The sequence below is a fragment of the Suillus clintonianus genome, assembly GCF_016758775.1.
Source record: "Suillus clintonianus strain FC179 chromosome Unknown DEU56scaffold_114, whole genome shotgun sequence".
In the NCBI taxonomy this organism is placed as follows: Eukaryota; Fungi; Basidiomycota; class Agaricomycetes; order Boletales; family Suillaceae; genus Suillus; species Suillus clintonianus.
Window position 1 is genome coordinate 59,402 of NW_024539338.1, and position 15,889 is coordinate 75,290.

General features: G+C 49.8%; 3 protein-coding genes across 3 annotated transcripts; 2 read left to right on the plus strand and 1 right to left on the minus strand.

The window, feature by feature from the left end:
• Positions 1 to 3,844: 3,844 nt before the first annotated feature.
• On the plus strand, positions 3,845 to 5,743 carry DEU56DRAFT_760268 (uncharacterized protein; the record flags this gene model as incomplete). The annotated part of the gene is made up of 12 exons (XM_041350411.1): positions 3,845 to 3,878; positions 3,911 to 4,013; positions 4,048 to 4,133; positions 4,369 to 4,515; positions 4,558 to 4,646; positions 4,698 to 4,703; positions 4,778 to 4,852; positions 4,938 to 5,041; positions 5,193 to 5,280; positions 5,362 to 5,476; positions 5,526 to 5,622; positions 5,683 to 5,743. The coding sequence occupies 12 exons, from the start codon at positions 3,845 to 3,847 to the stop codon at positions 5,741 to 5,743; spliced, it is 1,005 nt and encodes a 334-aa protein (XP_041203354.1).
• A 2,209-nt stretch (positions 5,744 to 7,952) lies between these two features.
• On the plus strand, positions 7,953 to 11,250 carry DEU56DRAFT_925541 (atromentin synthetase; the record flags this gene model as incomplete). The annotated part of the gene is given in 7 exon segments (XM_041358576.1): positions 7,953 to 8,771; positions 9,070 to 9,176; positions 9,196 to 9,251; positions 9,301 to 10,137; positions 10,194 to 10,751; positions 10,802 to 10,962; positions 11,018 to 11,250. The coding sequence occupies 7 exon segments, from the start codon at positions 8,111 to 8,113 to the stop codon at positions 11,248 to 11,250; spliced, it is 2,613 nt and encodes an 870-aa protein (XP_041203355.1). The 5' UTR covers positions 7,953 to 8,110.
• Positions 11,251 to 11,938: 688 nt separating this feature from the next.
• On the minus strand, positions 11,939 to 12,388 carry DEU56DRAFT_745822 (uncharacterized protein; the record flags this gene model as incomplete). The annotated part of the gene is made up of 1 exon (XM_041349172.1): positions 11,939 to 12,388. One exon carries the CDS (start codon positions 12,386 to 12,388, stop codon positions 11,939 to 11,941), a length of 450 nt encoding a protein of 149 aa, XP_041203356.1.
• Positions 12,389 to 15,889: the final 3,501 nt, after the last annotated feature.

Genomic DNA, 15,889 nt, shown 5'->3' on the forward strand with positions numbered 1-15,889 from the left:
ACCACATACAAGCACACAACCGGCACTTCTGCCCATCATAACCATGCTTTCTACTCCCATACCGACCTTTACCTACGAGAGGCAGAGCGCCTGCGCTGGCCGATTCTTGTAAAATCACTGAAGGGCCATTTAAATGAAGGGTGGACTTTTGCAGCCATCTGTGAAAGACTTCAGGATCCTGCTTACCATATCGACTCGCTTGGTACCATGCCTAATCTTGGATATAACAATTCGCTGCCCGAAACCGGCTTGTCTCCGGATGATTGCATTCTGGATTTCAGCATCGATGAGATGCATCGCCAATTAGTGAAGTTCATAGTCGCAGATGACCAGGTGAGTGGTATTTACTTTTGATGTGCCCTTGTTAATTGATCATCTGCAGGCAATAAACATAATTGAGTGCATGGAGTTCCGGCGCCTGATACGTCTTCTGCGGAGGGATGTCAACGAGTCAGACATTCCCCACTGCACGAAACTTCGTGAACTGGTCATTGTCGCATGGCACGAGTATTTCCAGGCGTTGAAAGGTGATCTTGCAGTAAGTGTCTAGTTGTCTTGTCGAGAGTCCCGTCAAATGTCTTATGTATTCTTACAGAGGGCGCAAGGAAAAATCTCTTTTACGTCTGACCTCTGGTCGGATCAGAAACTCCGCCCATTCATGGCGCTCACCACTCATTGGATCGCCAAGGAAGAGAAGACGTCGGTGCTTGTCTTGAAGGCCGCCTTGATTGCCTTCCACCACGTTCCCGGAAGCCACACTGGCAAATCTCTTGGTTCAATATTACTGCATCTCCTCAATCGTGCTAATGTCGCAAATGATGTCAGTGTTTAACTGTACTATATGACGCACTCTGACTTTGTTTAGCCTGGCCATTTCACGCTGGACAACGCAGGGAACAACAAGACTTCAATGCAGGAGCTCTCTCGTTTGCTCGAGGAATGCCAGATTCATTACGATCCGATTGAAAACAGAATTCCCTGTTTTCCGCATGTTATCAACATATGCGTGAAGCATATTGTCGACGACTACGCCACAGCGGACTTTTCTTGTGTGGCGGAGAAATGGGACGTTTGTGGCACACCTATCGACAAGAAGGAATATATCGGCGCTATCACCGGTAAAGCTCTCGAACGGGCGAGAAATGTTGTGCGCTCGATTCGTGCATCAGACCAACGACGCGGGAATTTAAGGGATACCATTACGATAGGTAACGAGAAGGCATGGTTTCAAGGAGACAATGGCGAGCCAATAAAGCTCCCTACAGTCGAACTCCTGCTCGACGAACCAACACGCTGGGACTCAGTTTACGCCATGCTTAACCGTCTACGAACTCTACGTCAGGTAAGGCCCTATCTCACTTGACATTTGTCATAGACTAATGGTTGCCCAGGTGATTGATTTGTTCTTTGAGTCCGCCAATCAACGCTCCATATGCGAGAAAAAGTTGAGTCCAATGGAATGGCATTTCCTTCAGGACTTTGAAGTAATTCTGGAGGTCCGTATCAATGTCTTTGAAATGTATGTTGCAATTAACTGTGTTATGTCAGTCCCCGCACAGAGCTCAGCAATCTATGTCGAGCGAGAGCACTCCCATGTTGGGTAGTGCGGTTCCAACCTTTGAAAGGTTACTCGAGGATTGGAAGCAGTTGGCTATTGGCGCCCCGCACTGTGCGCCACTCATCAACATTGGTTTGACTTGGGCGGAGAAGTATGACGGCCGGATGGCCTGCACGAATGCATACGCAGTTGCAATGTGTCAGTCCCTCTCATTTTCACAGAGGCTAATTTCTGATGATTGTTTTATAGTCGTTGATCCAACCTGCCGAATGTCATGGGCTACAGATCACTGGGACAACGATCAAGTTGATTCGGCGAGAGCGTTCATTCTGAATCTAGTACGTTTATTTAACTAATAACGGCATGCACTAACATGTCCTGCAGATGCATGCCAAGCGAGCGCAGAGGCTCCCTGACGTACCAGTTCCAACCCACCCAGTCTCAAGGCTACAAGCACGCACACTAGGCTCGCATATCTACGGACTTCCTGAGAGGGATGTACCATTGCATAGCCACGATATTTTCCAGACGGTCGAACAGGAGTTTGGGGCTTATACCACAGCTAACCTTAGTCCTGAGAGAACGAACATACTCTCTTTCTGGCAGGTGAGCATCTTGTTTTCCGTCAAGTCACATCTTTCGTCGTTGACTACAACATTTTGACTAGATGTCCGAGGCAATTTTCCCGACAATCTACGCCATCGCTATGGACTACCTCCCCATCCAGGCATCCGCTGTCCCCTGTGAGCGGGTGTTCTCGTCAAGCAGCGAAACGTACACCAAGAAACGCAATCGCATCAGCCCAGTCCTCATGGAGGCGCTACAGATGGTAAAGTTCTCCGTCAAAAAGGAGCGACTTGACTTTACCAAGGGTTGGGCGGCGTCACAATGGGACATGGAAGGTGTGATGGTATCCGACAATGGTTCTGACGAGCTTCTGGCACCCGTATCTAGCGAAACTACAAGTGATGGTTGTGCATATGACGCGGTCCTCAAAGCCATTGCAGAGCATGAGTGCGATGACGTTGACGACGAGGTCACCATTTATGATACTTGACATTTTTGATATATCTTTTGCCGCACATTTCTTACTCCTTACTTACCATCATGCACTTTATCATTCTTCGTGTTTGTATATTTAATTTCACTTGTTGCCTCAAACCACATCTGACAGTCTCCTGGTCAGATAATTGCATCCTCAGGATCTATTGAGCTGGAGTCATGCTAATCAGCGTGCGAGAGCGCCATCTCCCACAGGTTCACTCATTTTCCTCCACTCTCTGTCGCAATGTCCCCAGCGCTCCCCACCATCGACGGCATTTTGCTGCACGTGAAATGATGTTTTCAGACGTCGGAGAACCTGCATGCCTCTCACCATCTACGAATCCTGCACCACGAACACTTTCGGTGCATCAAATCGCCGTTAATCCCTGAAGAAAGTCGCCGCGGATCCGATCAACAAGGTGATTGTAAGTACTGTGTCCTGGTAGTTTCCCTGAAGAAAGTTGCCGCGGATCAAATCAACAATGATCCAATAAACGGGTGAGTTTTTTTTTTCAATTATCTGTTGTGACGGCTCACTTTCCTTCTCGATATACAGTATACAATGTGACCTCAATTCTCGACGATCCCCGACGACTTTGCTTCCAACCCAACCTGCATCACTCAATCCTCCCGCCCCCAACACAATCTCCTCAAAATTGTGCACCACTCCACTCAATCCTCCCGCCCTCTCCTACCCAATCTCCTCAAAACTGCACGCCACTTCGTCATGAGCCGTTCATGGACGTTTGCTGCCGCCCCCACCCGGGCCACCTCCACTATTCCGCCGGTACGTGAAGGCCTTGCTGCCTGATCTACCCTCACCCTCTCCATTTCCGCCCTTGCTGCCCGTTCTTTCCTCACCCTCTCCATTTTCTCCCTTTCCAGTATCTTGCGGGCATGAGTGAGACTGCAATATTGCTAATCCAATTTAGCTTTCCAAATATCGGAGAAGTCAGCTGTCAGTCGGTCACTTACATCCGCCTGGGGGCCCATTGCGATCGTGTGCGTTGATTTGCGATCGTGTGCTTTGGTTTGCGATAGAGTATTTCAGATGTAGTACTACGTAGTGTTATCGACTTGTCGTTGTAGAATCAAATCTGATGATTGATTGATTGCGCACAGGCTGCACAGCGCACAATGTTTCTATTTCGGGTCCACCCTATTAATACACGTATCTCTAAATTCTAATTAAGTCTTATATGTTACATGTGAGTTTGGGTCCTACTTCTTAACTCAACCATCATGTCCATTGTCCATCGCCCACGGAATCAAGTAAGTTCGTATCCGCCCTCCACGCCAACATCCTAGTCCTCCTCCACGCCAACATCCCAGTCCTCCTCCACACCAATGTCCCAGTCCTCCTCCACGCCAATGTCCCAGTCCTCCTCCACAACAAATCTGCACAAAATGTGTGAGTTCGTGGCTATGAATACGTCTTTGATTAGTATCACAAAGATTGCAGGGGCCGTTATTCCTGAAGGGGCGTCTGCAGCGGGGGAAGTGGGGAAGGTGGTATCTGGGAGGGTAACCGGTGAGTGTTCGTTTGGGATGGTGTGGGTGTGCTGATGCTGCGAATGCCAGAAACTCGTGGAGCTCATCTGCGGTGCAAACATCGTGTCCCACCATTGGTCCGCAGCCAAAGGTTCTCACATCGCTGAAGCCAAAAATTCCTATTCTCGGTCTCCAGCCAGCCATGTCCACCCTGTCTCCAGCCATGATTTCTCATTCTCAACCAGGCCGTAATCTTCATTGGCCTCGTTCTCCAGCCAGTCATGCCCGTATGCTGTCTCCAGCCATGCACACCCGTCCAGGGTCTCTGCGCAATCTCCCCAAAGCCACAGCAGACCTGAAAGAACTTGCAGTGGCTCCAGCAGCTGAACAACGAATGCCAATGACTCCCATAAATCTCGGGGGTCCTTAGATGGCATTGTGCTTGCTGGGATCTTGTCCGTTAGACCGCTCACGCTCTGTTCAGCGGCTGCTACGTTGCAGGACGTGCCTGGGTTCGTTGTCAAACGTGCTGCTCATGCCGTTCATCAATGAGGTGAGTACTGCTGTCTCTTGCTCATATTTTGTGTGTTTAATTTCACCGCAGGCGACTGTGCGTTCAGAGAAGGTGATGATCCGACACTATTTACTGATTGGCGGGGTTCCCAATGCCTGTATTGTGTCCAGGGTGTTGCGACTCGTGATGACATTGACAAGACACTCAGGTTGGGCATGGCGCATCCTACGGGCTGTTACAATTGGGTGAGTTGCTGTTCCACGACGCATTTCTTTGTGATGATAATGTACGATCTACCATAGCTGATTTGATGCCTGCCTCTCTATTCAGCAGAGGCTCTACAAGGGTACCTCAGATTCCAAGCATCGCCCTTCGGTGTTACTCGAGCGCATGGCGGACGCTCAGTATCTTGAAAAGAAGAACTATCATTTGTTGTACTTGTAAAATCCCCGGCCGCTCTGTACCATTTGTATTTATTTAAATTTTAAATTTATTCTAAATTTAAACTTAGTTTGAGCTGGCTTGAAGCCTGGAAACATGGCTTACTGACTGGACCGGGCCGTGTATTATGTAATATATAACTAGATACATGGCTTGGCTAACTACCGCTCCGGCCACGGCTAAAGCCGGAGATAAACTCAAACTGCGGCAACACTACTCACGGTCTTGGATTGTAATCTTGCAGAGTTTTCTGTAAAAATGCCTTCTCGTTGAATCAATGCATCATAGGATAGTATATTCTATTATCATCCAGAGAAACAAATGTATCGGTGGTATCAACCCGACTAAAATACACAGACAAACAGTATGCTGGTACCCGCCGACCCATTACCGAAGAAAACGAGGAGTCATCACCGCGGGCCTGCCATGTCTGTACTTCACAGTAGCATGTTTAGTGTTGACGATGCCTCTATCTAGTAAAGACGCAGTCGAAGCAAGAACAGAGCAATGCAATAAATCATGCGATAGGACAGCGAGGGAATGACAGCAAGCAGACAGCACTACTGCAGAAAATGTGAGAATACGGCCCATCAAACAAGACATCCATGTGAACAAACACGATCTGCTGTTCTAGTGGAGTCTTCTTGCGCATCAACTTGATAGCCTGGTGCAATGCTACCTCAGCCCATGTGTAGTCCAACTGCACCGAACCGTCAAGTGGGTTGCTATAAAAAGTGATACTGGGAAATCCCGAGAATTACGTAGCCGCAGCAAGATGAATCGACTCGTCCGAGAATGATTGGAAGGTTGAAAGAGTCGACGGAGGAGTAGTAGAACTCAATGGACCCGATGGAGGAGTGATACAGACCAATGGAGAAGTGGCGCAGCCCAATGAAGGAGTGGTGCAACCCGATAGAGCGTAACAGCCTCATCAAGGTCAGATGGGACCCCTCCATGCCTGAATCTCTCCCCAAGGCTGATGGAAAGATTGTAGAGAGACATGGACCGATCAGAATGACTGGGGGGGGAGGAATAGTGCAGCAAAATTAAGCTCAATGGCCTCATCAAGGTCGGACAGGACACTGCTCGAATCTGTGATTACGGCTGATGCAAGGTTGGTGAGAGACGTAATTCGGTTAGAATGACCCAGGCGAAGGAGGAGGAGTGCAGCTCAATAGAGCTCAATAGCCTCATTAAGATCAGATGGGACGCCCTGCTTGTTGAATCTCCAACAAAAGGACGGTGTCAATGTTGAAGAGATATGCGGAATGACGATAATGGCACAGGGGACAGCTCTGCAATGCTGCTCTAAATATTGTCTGTCATGCTATTGTATCGAAGGAGTTACACGATCGAGGGTGTCAAGAAAAAACCGAAGAGGGGAACAGCTGGGAGAAGATGTCAATATGATTGTCGCAACTGTCATGTCCAATATCCATGCCACTTACATGAGGTAAGTAAATTGTATGGGCACGTCCACACTTAGACCAGCTTGCAATCATGAATCACGATTAATCACAGTACTAGTGACAAGCGCCAAGTTGAACATGCGAACTTTAAATTTGAAGTTAGGAGCTGACTAAGATAATTGTTTCACAGTTGAAGGTTATAATTAGATCTACTTTCTACTTCTGAACTTTTGTCCGGGGAGGAAACAATAAACCACTTCAAGTTGAAGCATTCCATGAGCAGGTAGTGAGCGTGCCAGGCTGATAATTTTTTGTCTTCTAATTCAGGACCGTGCATTCAAGTCTATCGATTCAGAATCTGGGCGCCTCCAAATTCGTGCAGAGATTGCACAAGCGAACAGCAGTCTCGATCAATGAGCAGTTGATGGTCTTGCCAAAGTGAGAAGAGACTACAAGAGCAGTACGTGTCTTACCCTTGCTCGCACGTCCTGTTCTAACCTATCTAGAGCGTACCCGCCTCCGTATACTCCGAGAGACACTTGCTCAGCGCAGACGCACGCTCAACAAGCACACCTTCCACCCCAATCTCACACACTTACCAAGGAGTCTCAGGAACACTCTCTTCTGAGTAAATCGTTGCTAGAGCACGCTTGGGCCTCGTCTAGGAGTGATTACAGGTGTTTCACGTTGTCGAAGTCGGCGCACGACCTGCAGTGGGCGAGCGATTAGGCGCAAGGAGAGAGTGGACTATTGTTCGATTGGTTCTTCCAGTACGGGGAGATATTAGACGTATGTTGCAGTTGTTTACTACACGAAGAATTTAACCACACCGAACGTATCACTATAGGATACCCATTAGATCACATCAACCCCGTGATCACTCATACCATTCACTTTCCGGGGCTAAATGTCAATTTTAATATAACGAACGTGCGTCTGCATGTGTGCCCCACGATTTCTTTTCGGATTTTAATGGTTTAATGTAAATCTTGGTATACGTATCCACTTCAAGGTACTTTTCTAGTCCTATAAAAGCACTGCAACACAACCATAAATGTATGTAGCTATAGCTTTTTACTGGGCTTGGCGCCGCACTGACGAAGCGCTGACACGGCCGTGACACATCGTTGACAAGGCACTGACGCGGCGTGGGGCGCTTGACAAGGTAAGGACGATTGCACAATGACTCAAACCCAAGATGAGATCACCATTAAAACATTACAGGAGGGGCATTCCCAAGCTGTACAAATGCGGAGGACAAGCATTATAAATGTGCAGTGAGTGGTCCATGTCAGCACTCCAGGGCCTATATGCCAACACCGATGGAGATCCAACATTCAATATTGGAGTATTCGTTGTATCCAATGTGTTTAGAAATCATTTCGAGCGATCAAAAGTCATTGGCGCACAACCGTGGCAGGCGCGACACCACTCGGATCCGCGTCATTTGAATGGCACAGAGTCCTATCGTGCCAATATGGTGGATACCAAGCATTTCATCGATTCGCTTGCCAGCGGGGATCATCACATCCCTTACACAGCAGTCTATAAGTAACTCCAAGAAAGTCAGCGAATACTAATACTCGCCCAGAAACCCTTCATAAACTCCTTTGTATCACTCCTTGTGGAATATAACCTGAGACACGGTTTGCAATGGCACACATCGCAGTCTCCCCCACCGTTTTTGTTACCGCACCTAACACTCTCCACGATGTCATCGCTCAAGCTGTCGACCGATATCCGTTACATGAACTTTGTTTCATATCCTCCTCGGCACGTGACTCCTCCATTCGGACGAAGACCTTCAGCACGTTCAACCAATATGTTCGCAACCTTGCACGGGCCATGCTCGAGTGGGGGAAACCCACAGGCTCGATTATAGTCGTGTACCTGACGGAGCACCAAGATAATATGGCTGCTGTTTGGGCGTGTATGCTGGCTGGCTATCTGCCTTGCTTACAGCCCGTGCTTAGCGCTCAACAGGCGCACAAGGAGGGCCATATTGCGCATATTAAGAACTTGTTTGGGTCTGCGACTTGGCTGACCCACAAGACTGGGGCTAAGCAAATCGCTTCCATTCCTGGTCTGGAGGTTCACCTGTTCTCTGAATTAAAATCATTGGGGGAGAAATTTACCGTTGCAGCTGACTGGGTTGCATACGAGGCTAAGCCGGATGACGATGCCATGCTATTCCTGACCTCAGGGTCAACTGGGTTCTCGAAGGTGGTCGTACACACGCACCGTACCATCCTTGCCGCATGCCGTGCCCAGGGACAAAACTATGGTCTAACCTCCGAATCTCGAGTCTTGAATTGTAAGGCGCACATCATTTAAACTTTCTTCCGGAACTTACATGACATGTAGGGATCGGTTTTGATCACGTCGGGGGATCATTGTAATTTCACATCACACCTCTTCTATATGGTGCTTCACAACTCCACGTGCATGCATCTGCTGTCCTTGCTGATCCTCTACGGCTTCTCCGTCTGATCGATGAAAAGGTGAGTCAACCCTCAACCAAAGCATAATGTCTCTCTTATCGTTCTATGTTTAGTCCATCGAACTGGTTTTCGTACTGAACTTCCTGCTCTCCAAGATCACCCATGATCTAGGGCAGCGCACCGACCTTTTCGGGTGCTTGGACCTGTCCTCTATCAAGCGTATCAACAGCGGAGGAGAAGCTATCGTTTCCAAGACCGCGCAAGCCTTTGTGACTACGGTAAAAAAAGTTTAGCAAGAACCCCTCCGCCGTGTCCTTCGTGATCGCCGCTGGATTTGGAATGACAGAAACTTGGTAAGTACACATTATACAGCCTGATGTCTCAGCTAATGGGCCTTTGCAGCGCCGGATGTGTTTACAACTACCCTGTGGATATCCTCGCAACCGAGCCTGCTTGCGAGTTCCTTGATCTCGGTCGTCCCATCAATACTTGCGAGATACATATCGTAGACCCCGCAGATGGGGTCACCCTGCGCCCCGACGGTGAGAGCAGCGAGCTTCAGATTCGGGGACCGATGGTCTTCGTGCGCTACTACAACAATGCCGAGGCTACGTCCTCTAGCTTTGTTGAGGGCGGTTGGTACCGTACCGGATATATTGGCATAGTCGAGAATGGCGTGATGCGCCTCGGCGGTCGCATCAAGGACACCATCATCGTCTTTGGCGTCTCATATGGTATCCCTGAGCTCAAAACCAACCTGCAGACAATTGAAGGGGTGACGCACTCGTTCCTCGCTGCTGCTCCCTACCGCGCTCCTGGGCAGGAAACTGAAGGATTCGTTATTTTCTACTCGCCATCTTTCGACCTCGATGGAGAAGATGCCTCCACCAAGCTCTACGCCACGCACCGGGCCCTGCGGGATATCTGTGTGAAGATGATGGCCCTGCCCCCTCAGTTCATCATTCCCATTCCTGTGAACCAGATGGAAAAGACCACTCTCGGGAAACTATCTCGTGCGCGTCTGGTGAGCCTGTTCAAGCAAGGCCAATTTGCGAAGCACGTCGCCCGCTCTGAGGAGCTTCTAAGCGAGGCTCGCGGCTTTTCCTTCGTCGCTCCGTCCACCGAGACAGAAAAGGGAGTTGCTAAGATATATGCTGGCATCTTCAATCTCGCGGAAAGCGAGGTGTCGGTGAATGACAACTTCTTCGAACTCGGCGGTACTTCCATTGATGTCATCAAGTGAATATATCTGTCACACAGTCAAATGACCTTTACTAACACATATGATTCTCCAGGCTCAAGCGTGAGGGCGAGGCATACTTTGATTTACCTGAGATGCCTACCACGCAAATCCTCAAGAACCCCGTTGTCTCGAGCCTGGCCAATTATGTCGACACCTTGCTATCCAAGGGCAGCCAGACAGAGGAGTACGACCCCATTGTTCCCCTCCAACTTACTGGAAATAAGACACTGATATTCTTCGTTCACGCTGGTGTTGGAGAGGTTCTTGTTTTCGTCAATCTTGCCAACTATTTCCAGAATGAGCGTCCCTTCTACGCGCTCCGTGCTCGTGGCTTCGATGCAGGCCACACCTTCTTCACCACCATGGACGAGATGGTCTCCTGCTATGCCGCAGGAATCAAGAGGACCCAGGCGACGGGACCTTACGCCATTGCGGGCTATAGTTACGGCGGTGTTATTGCATTTGAAATCGCCAAGCGGCTCGAGGCCATGGGCGACGAAGTAAAGTTCTTCGCCCCAGTCAACATTCCTCCTAATATCGCCAAACGCATGCAAGAGATTGATTGGACCGCCGCCTTGCTCCACTTGGCGGGCTTCACTTGGCGGGCTTCGTTGGTCTCATATCGATGCGTGATACCCATGAACTACCTCCTACCATGAGACTGCTCTCGAGGCAGGAGCAGCTCGAGTTCGTGTTGAAGCTATCGCCTCCTGAGCATATCGCCGAGCTCCAGCTGACGCCCGAGAAGCTTGACAAATGGGCGCACCTCGCCAAGTCTCTCAGCGATTGCGGACATGGCTATGTCCCAACAGGCTCAGTTGGTATGTCGTTCACTTTCTCACTTCAGACCTGCTTGCTTACATACCAATTCCTCAGCCGCCATCAATGTTATGCAGACTACTGCCTTTAGCGGATCCAAGGTTGACTGGATCAATAACCAGCTCAGGCCATGGTCTGGTTACAGCCATCGCGCGGCGTGGGCTGACTTCAGCCGTGCCGAGGCATCATTTACTGATGTGCCTGGTGAACACTACACCCTCATGAACTTGGAGCACGTCCCGCAGTTCCAGAAGATCTTCCGCAGCCGTCTTGAGGCTCGTGGGCTGTAGACATTTAGAAGTGCATATTCTGATTATGTGTTGTCTTGGCATCGATGATACTTATTCAACTATCGGTCAACACCTATGCAACATGACTTAGTATGGCTTTATATCATTAACACATTATCATACCATCTAGTGGTACTGTCAAAGTCCGGTTTGCATTTGTATTCTAGTAGTGCGTCTGCTCAAATATTATACTTCTACCTCTAGTTTCAACCGGGACCAAACCACTGATGCAAGGAAGGCCCTGAACATTGCATGATACGCATCTGAGAACAGCCTGAAGGTCTATCACTCTTTTCCATCCACATACGTCATTCTCAGATGGGGGAAGCACAGACGGGAAATTTCTGTGAATAAGGGCCATCCTTCATGCAACTGACATAGAGAGTTGGGCAACTATGAGGGGAGAGTTTTGAAAATATCGGACATCGCACTGAATGTACAGCAGTAAGATTTGGTCGTAGTCTGGTAGAGTAGGAAACACTCGTGCAGCACAAAAAACAACTGACTTGTGAGAGCGAGTACATTTATAGCAGCAGAACAGAACAAAAAAAGTAGCGAGGAAGGGTTTGTACCGAGAGTCTGAGACAAAAAGAGACATTGTACAAATCGTGGGTAGAGTGTAGATCTCCATCTTCCATGAATAAAATACCCACATTCCAAAGGCGCAGTGTCATCATTGAGAATATTATCACAAAGACAGGGCAGCCTCCTGTTCTCGACACTTGTGCCATGATATGCCATGTGCGAAACGACGTAAGTCGAGCTGCGAGGGATGGTCGTGGATCACCAGCGTGTTGCCTGGGAAATACATAGCCGGGTGGAAATGGGGTGGGATCGAGAGGAGAATCCGTCCTTCAGGTCCTACAACCCATCCTTCCTTGGTCAGGATAAGAGGGGATGGAGTGCGAGAACCTTGCAGAAATGGGGAGGGGTGATAAAGAGCGTGGGCTGGGTCAAGTGAGAAACATATTGCAGGTGCCTTGAGTTGGTCCCGGTTAACAAAATCTAGATCCCACACCCGGATGGTCCTGTCAGATGAACCGGACACGATCTTTTTGCTATCGGGAGAGATTGCAACGGAGTAAACATAGCCAGTGTGGCCTCGGAGAGGGGATCCCAGTGCCTCACCAGTCTCCATATCCCACAGACGGATTGTCTTGTCGGATGAACCGGACACAATCGTTTTGCCATCGGGAGAAATTGCGACAGAGTAAACATGGCTAGTGTGGCCTTGGAGAGGGGATCCAAATGCCTTGCAAGTCTCCATATCCCACAGACGGATCGTCTTGTCGAATGAACCGGACACGATGTGTCTGCCATCGGACGAGATTGCCACAGACTGAACCCGGTCAGTGTGACCTCGGAGATAGGCAATCAATGCCTTGGTCTCCACATCCCATACGCCAACCATACTGTCACCTGATCCAGACACAATGTGTTTACCATCGGGCGAAATTGCGACGGAGAAGACCTCCTTAGTATGACCTCGTAGACAGGCTACCGACACCTTAGTCTCCACATCCCACACGCCAATCGTCGTATCACGTGAACCAGACACAATGTGTCTGTCGTCACGGGAGATTGCAACAGACCAAACCCAGTCCGTGTGCCCTCGAAAAGGGGGACCCGATGCCTCGCCCATCTCTGTCTCTGTCTCTGGCTCTATCTCCACGTCCCTCACCCTGATCATGTTGTCACCCAAACCAGGTTCAAAGTGTTTCTCGTCCGGCGAGATTGCGGTAGCGTGACCTCGGAGATGCGCACCCAACACCTCGCCAGTCCCCATATCCCACACCCTGATGGTATTGTCGTCTGAACCGGACACAATGCGATTTCCATGCTGCGTGATTGCAATGGAGTTGACAGGTTCAGTGTGGAGAGCGGTACCCAATACCTTGCCAGTCCCCATATCCCACACCCGAATTGTCTTGTCATCTGAACTGGACACGATGCAATTTCCATCTGCTGAGACTGTGACAGAGCTAATGGACTCAGTGTGGCATTGGAGACCGGCGCCGAATGCCTCGCTAGTACGAATGTCCGCATCCCAAACCAGTATCGTCTTGTCAGATGAACCAGACACGATGTGTTTGCCATCGGGAGAGATTGCGACAGAATACACGAGGCCGGTGTGGCCTTGGAGAGGGGGTCCCAATGCCTCCCTAGTCATCGTGTCCCACACTCGGATCGTCTGGTCATGTGAACCAGACACGATGTGATTTCCAGTCGGCGAGATTGCGATAGAATACACGGCGCTAGTGTGGCCTTGGAGAGGGGCACCAAGTGCCTCACCAGTTTCCTTATCCCACACCCGGATTGTTTTGTCCTCTGAACCAGACACAATGAATTTCCCATCCTGCGAGATTGCGACAGACTGAACACAGCCGGTATGACCTCGGAAAGGAGCACCAAGTGCCTCACCAGTCTCCTTGTCCCACACCCGGATCGTGTTATCATTTGAACCAGACACGATGTATGTCCCATCATTCGAGATTGCAACAGAAACGACCCAGTTAGTGTGCCCTCGGAGAGGGGCACCCAATGCCTTACCACTCCACATATCCCACACCTGGACGGTCGTGTCAAACGAACCAGATACATTAAATTTCCCATCCTGCGAGATTGCGATAGACCGAACATAGTCGATGTGGCCACGCAGAGCACCCAATGTCTTGCCAGTGGCCGCATCCCACACCCGGACCGTGTTGTCAGATGAACCCGACACAATTCGATTTCCGTCCGGCGAGAACGCGACAGACCAAATGAAGCCAGTGTGGCCTTCAAAAGGGGCTCCAAATATCTCGCGAGTCTTCATATCCCACACCTGGATTGTTCCGTTGTGTAAACCACACGCGATGCGTTTTCCATCTTGCGACATTGCGACCGACAAAACATCGGCATTCATGTGGAGTGCTTGTTCCACCTGAGGCCACTTTAAGACATGACCGGAAACGATGCGGAGTGTACAAGGATACTTTTCGGAGAACTTTTTAAATATCATCGACTGAGTTGCAGTAAAGGGAAGAGCCGACAAGTATAAATGTGGAGTGGAGTGTAGCATCGTGGCCCCAAAAAGTCGAACGAAGCGCTGGGCATCGCTTGCGGCATCACTGATGTGCTTGTAGTCGGTATGACCCTACGACCACCCATTTTCCATAAGATCAACTGGACCACAGAATGAGTTCAAATCACGCACCTTAACCCATGTCGCTATAGATGAGAGGGTCTGTACTGAACCGCTGAGGCCCTTGATCAGAGCCAGTGCTTCCAACCACCAAAGGAGGCGCTCTTCGTCAAAGAAATCTTCAACCTCCTTAGCGAGTGACGGGTTGAGGGATGCAGCTCCCACGTGAGTCCCCCAGAACCGACATGAGTAAGATAGTTCAGTCGGAATGGACTCTTTGACTCGTTTCTCCAAGTCAGGGACAGAAGAGTTGGGTAAGTAAGAACTCTCCAAGGAGCAAATATTGAAGCGAAGTCCGCGCTCCATAACCCGAAGCGAGGCAAAGGCAAGGTCGTTGTGTACCGATGACGCATCAACGAAGAAGTCACGACTGCGGGATTTGTCTGTTAGAAAGTCGTAGAAGGATGCGTGGAGAGGACGTATGGGGGTCTGAGGATCCGAGGTGCCAGAGACAAGCGAGCCAAGATGGCGCATGAGCAGGTTCACGTCGTCTGGGTCACCGTCACGGTCGCATGAGAAATGCTGCCGCATCGCGGCCAATGCACTGATAGGAAGTGGTTCTGACAATGCAAGAATTTGCCCCATCACAGAGCGAAATATAGGGATCGCTTCCTCGTACACGGGCCCTGGCATGATGTCTGCCAAGATGCGTTGGTACATCTCATCCAACAGATGCGCTCCTTTGGTGGACGTTTCCGAAATGTCATGGAAACGGCGCATTGGACCCCGGCTCACGATGTTCGTACTCTTGATATATTCAGAGGCAAGACGAGCCCATTCAAACAGGCCATCGGACTTCAGAGCGAGCGTTTTGAAGTGATCATCGTTGAAAATGTTGCGTAGATCTTCCAGCTTGTGGGCAATATAAAGCTGAATATCTTGTTCTGTGGAAACAGACGAGATGCCATCCAAGGAGAGATGGCGAACATGTGGTGCGGCGTGCAGGGAGTTGTGAATGTCTTCGAGTGGACGGGAAGTGACGAGAATGCGGAAGTTTGCTGGGAGCTCGGTCACTCGGGAGGGAGAAGCATTCAGCTTGCCAGCAAGCAAACGAAGAATCTGTTCCCGAGAATTAGCTTCACCACTTTCGTCCAATGCCTCAATGACGATCAGGACGGGTGCAGCAATGTCTTTCGAGGCCATTCCTGTCGGTCCTACTATTAACTCCTGCCATTGTCTTTTGATGTCTGTGGTGTGCCTAAGCTCGTTGCGATCATGAACCGCACGCGCCAACGCGCGCCGCATGATAGGATCGCAATCAGCCAAGTCGCGTGCTATCGTGGTGAATATTTTCTCGTGGCGATGATCCGCTCCGCGTGTGCGATCAAAGCAGAAACACGCTCCCAGACCGCCTTGCTCATTAGACCAGTTGGCTATGGTATGAGCAATGGCCGATTTGCCCTTCCCTGCAGTTCCGGACAACCACAAGACGCGCGGCACGTCCTCTCCCGTGTT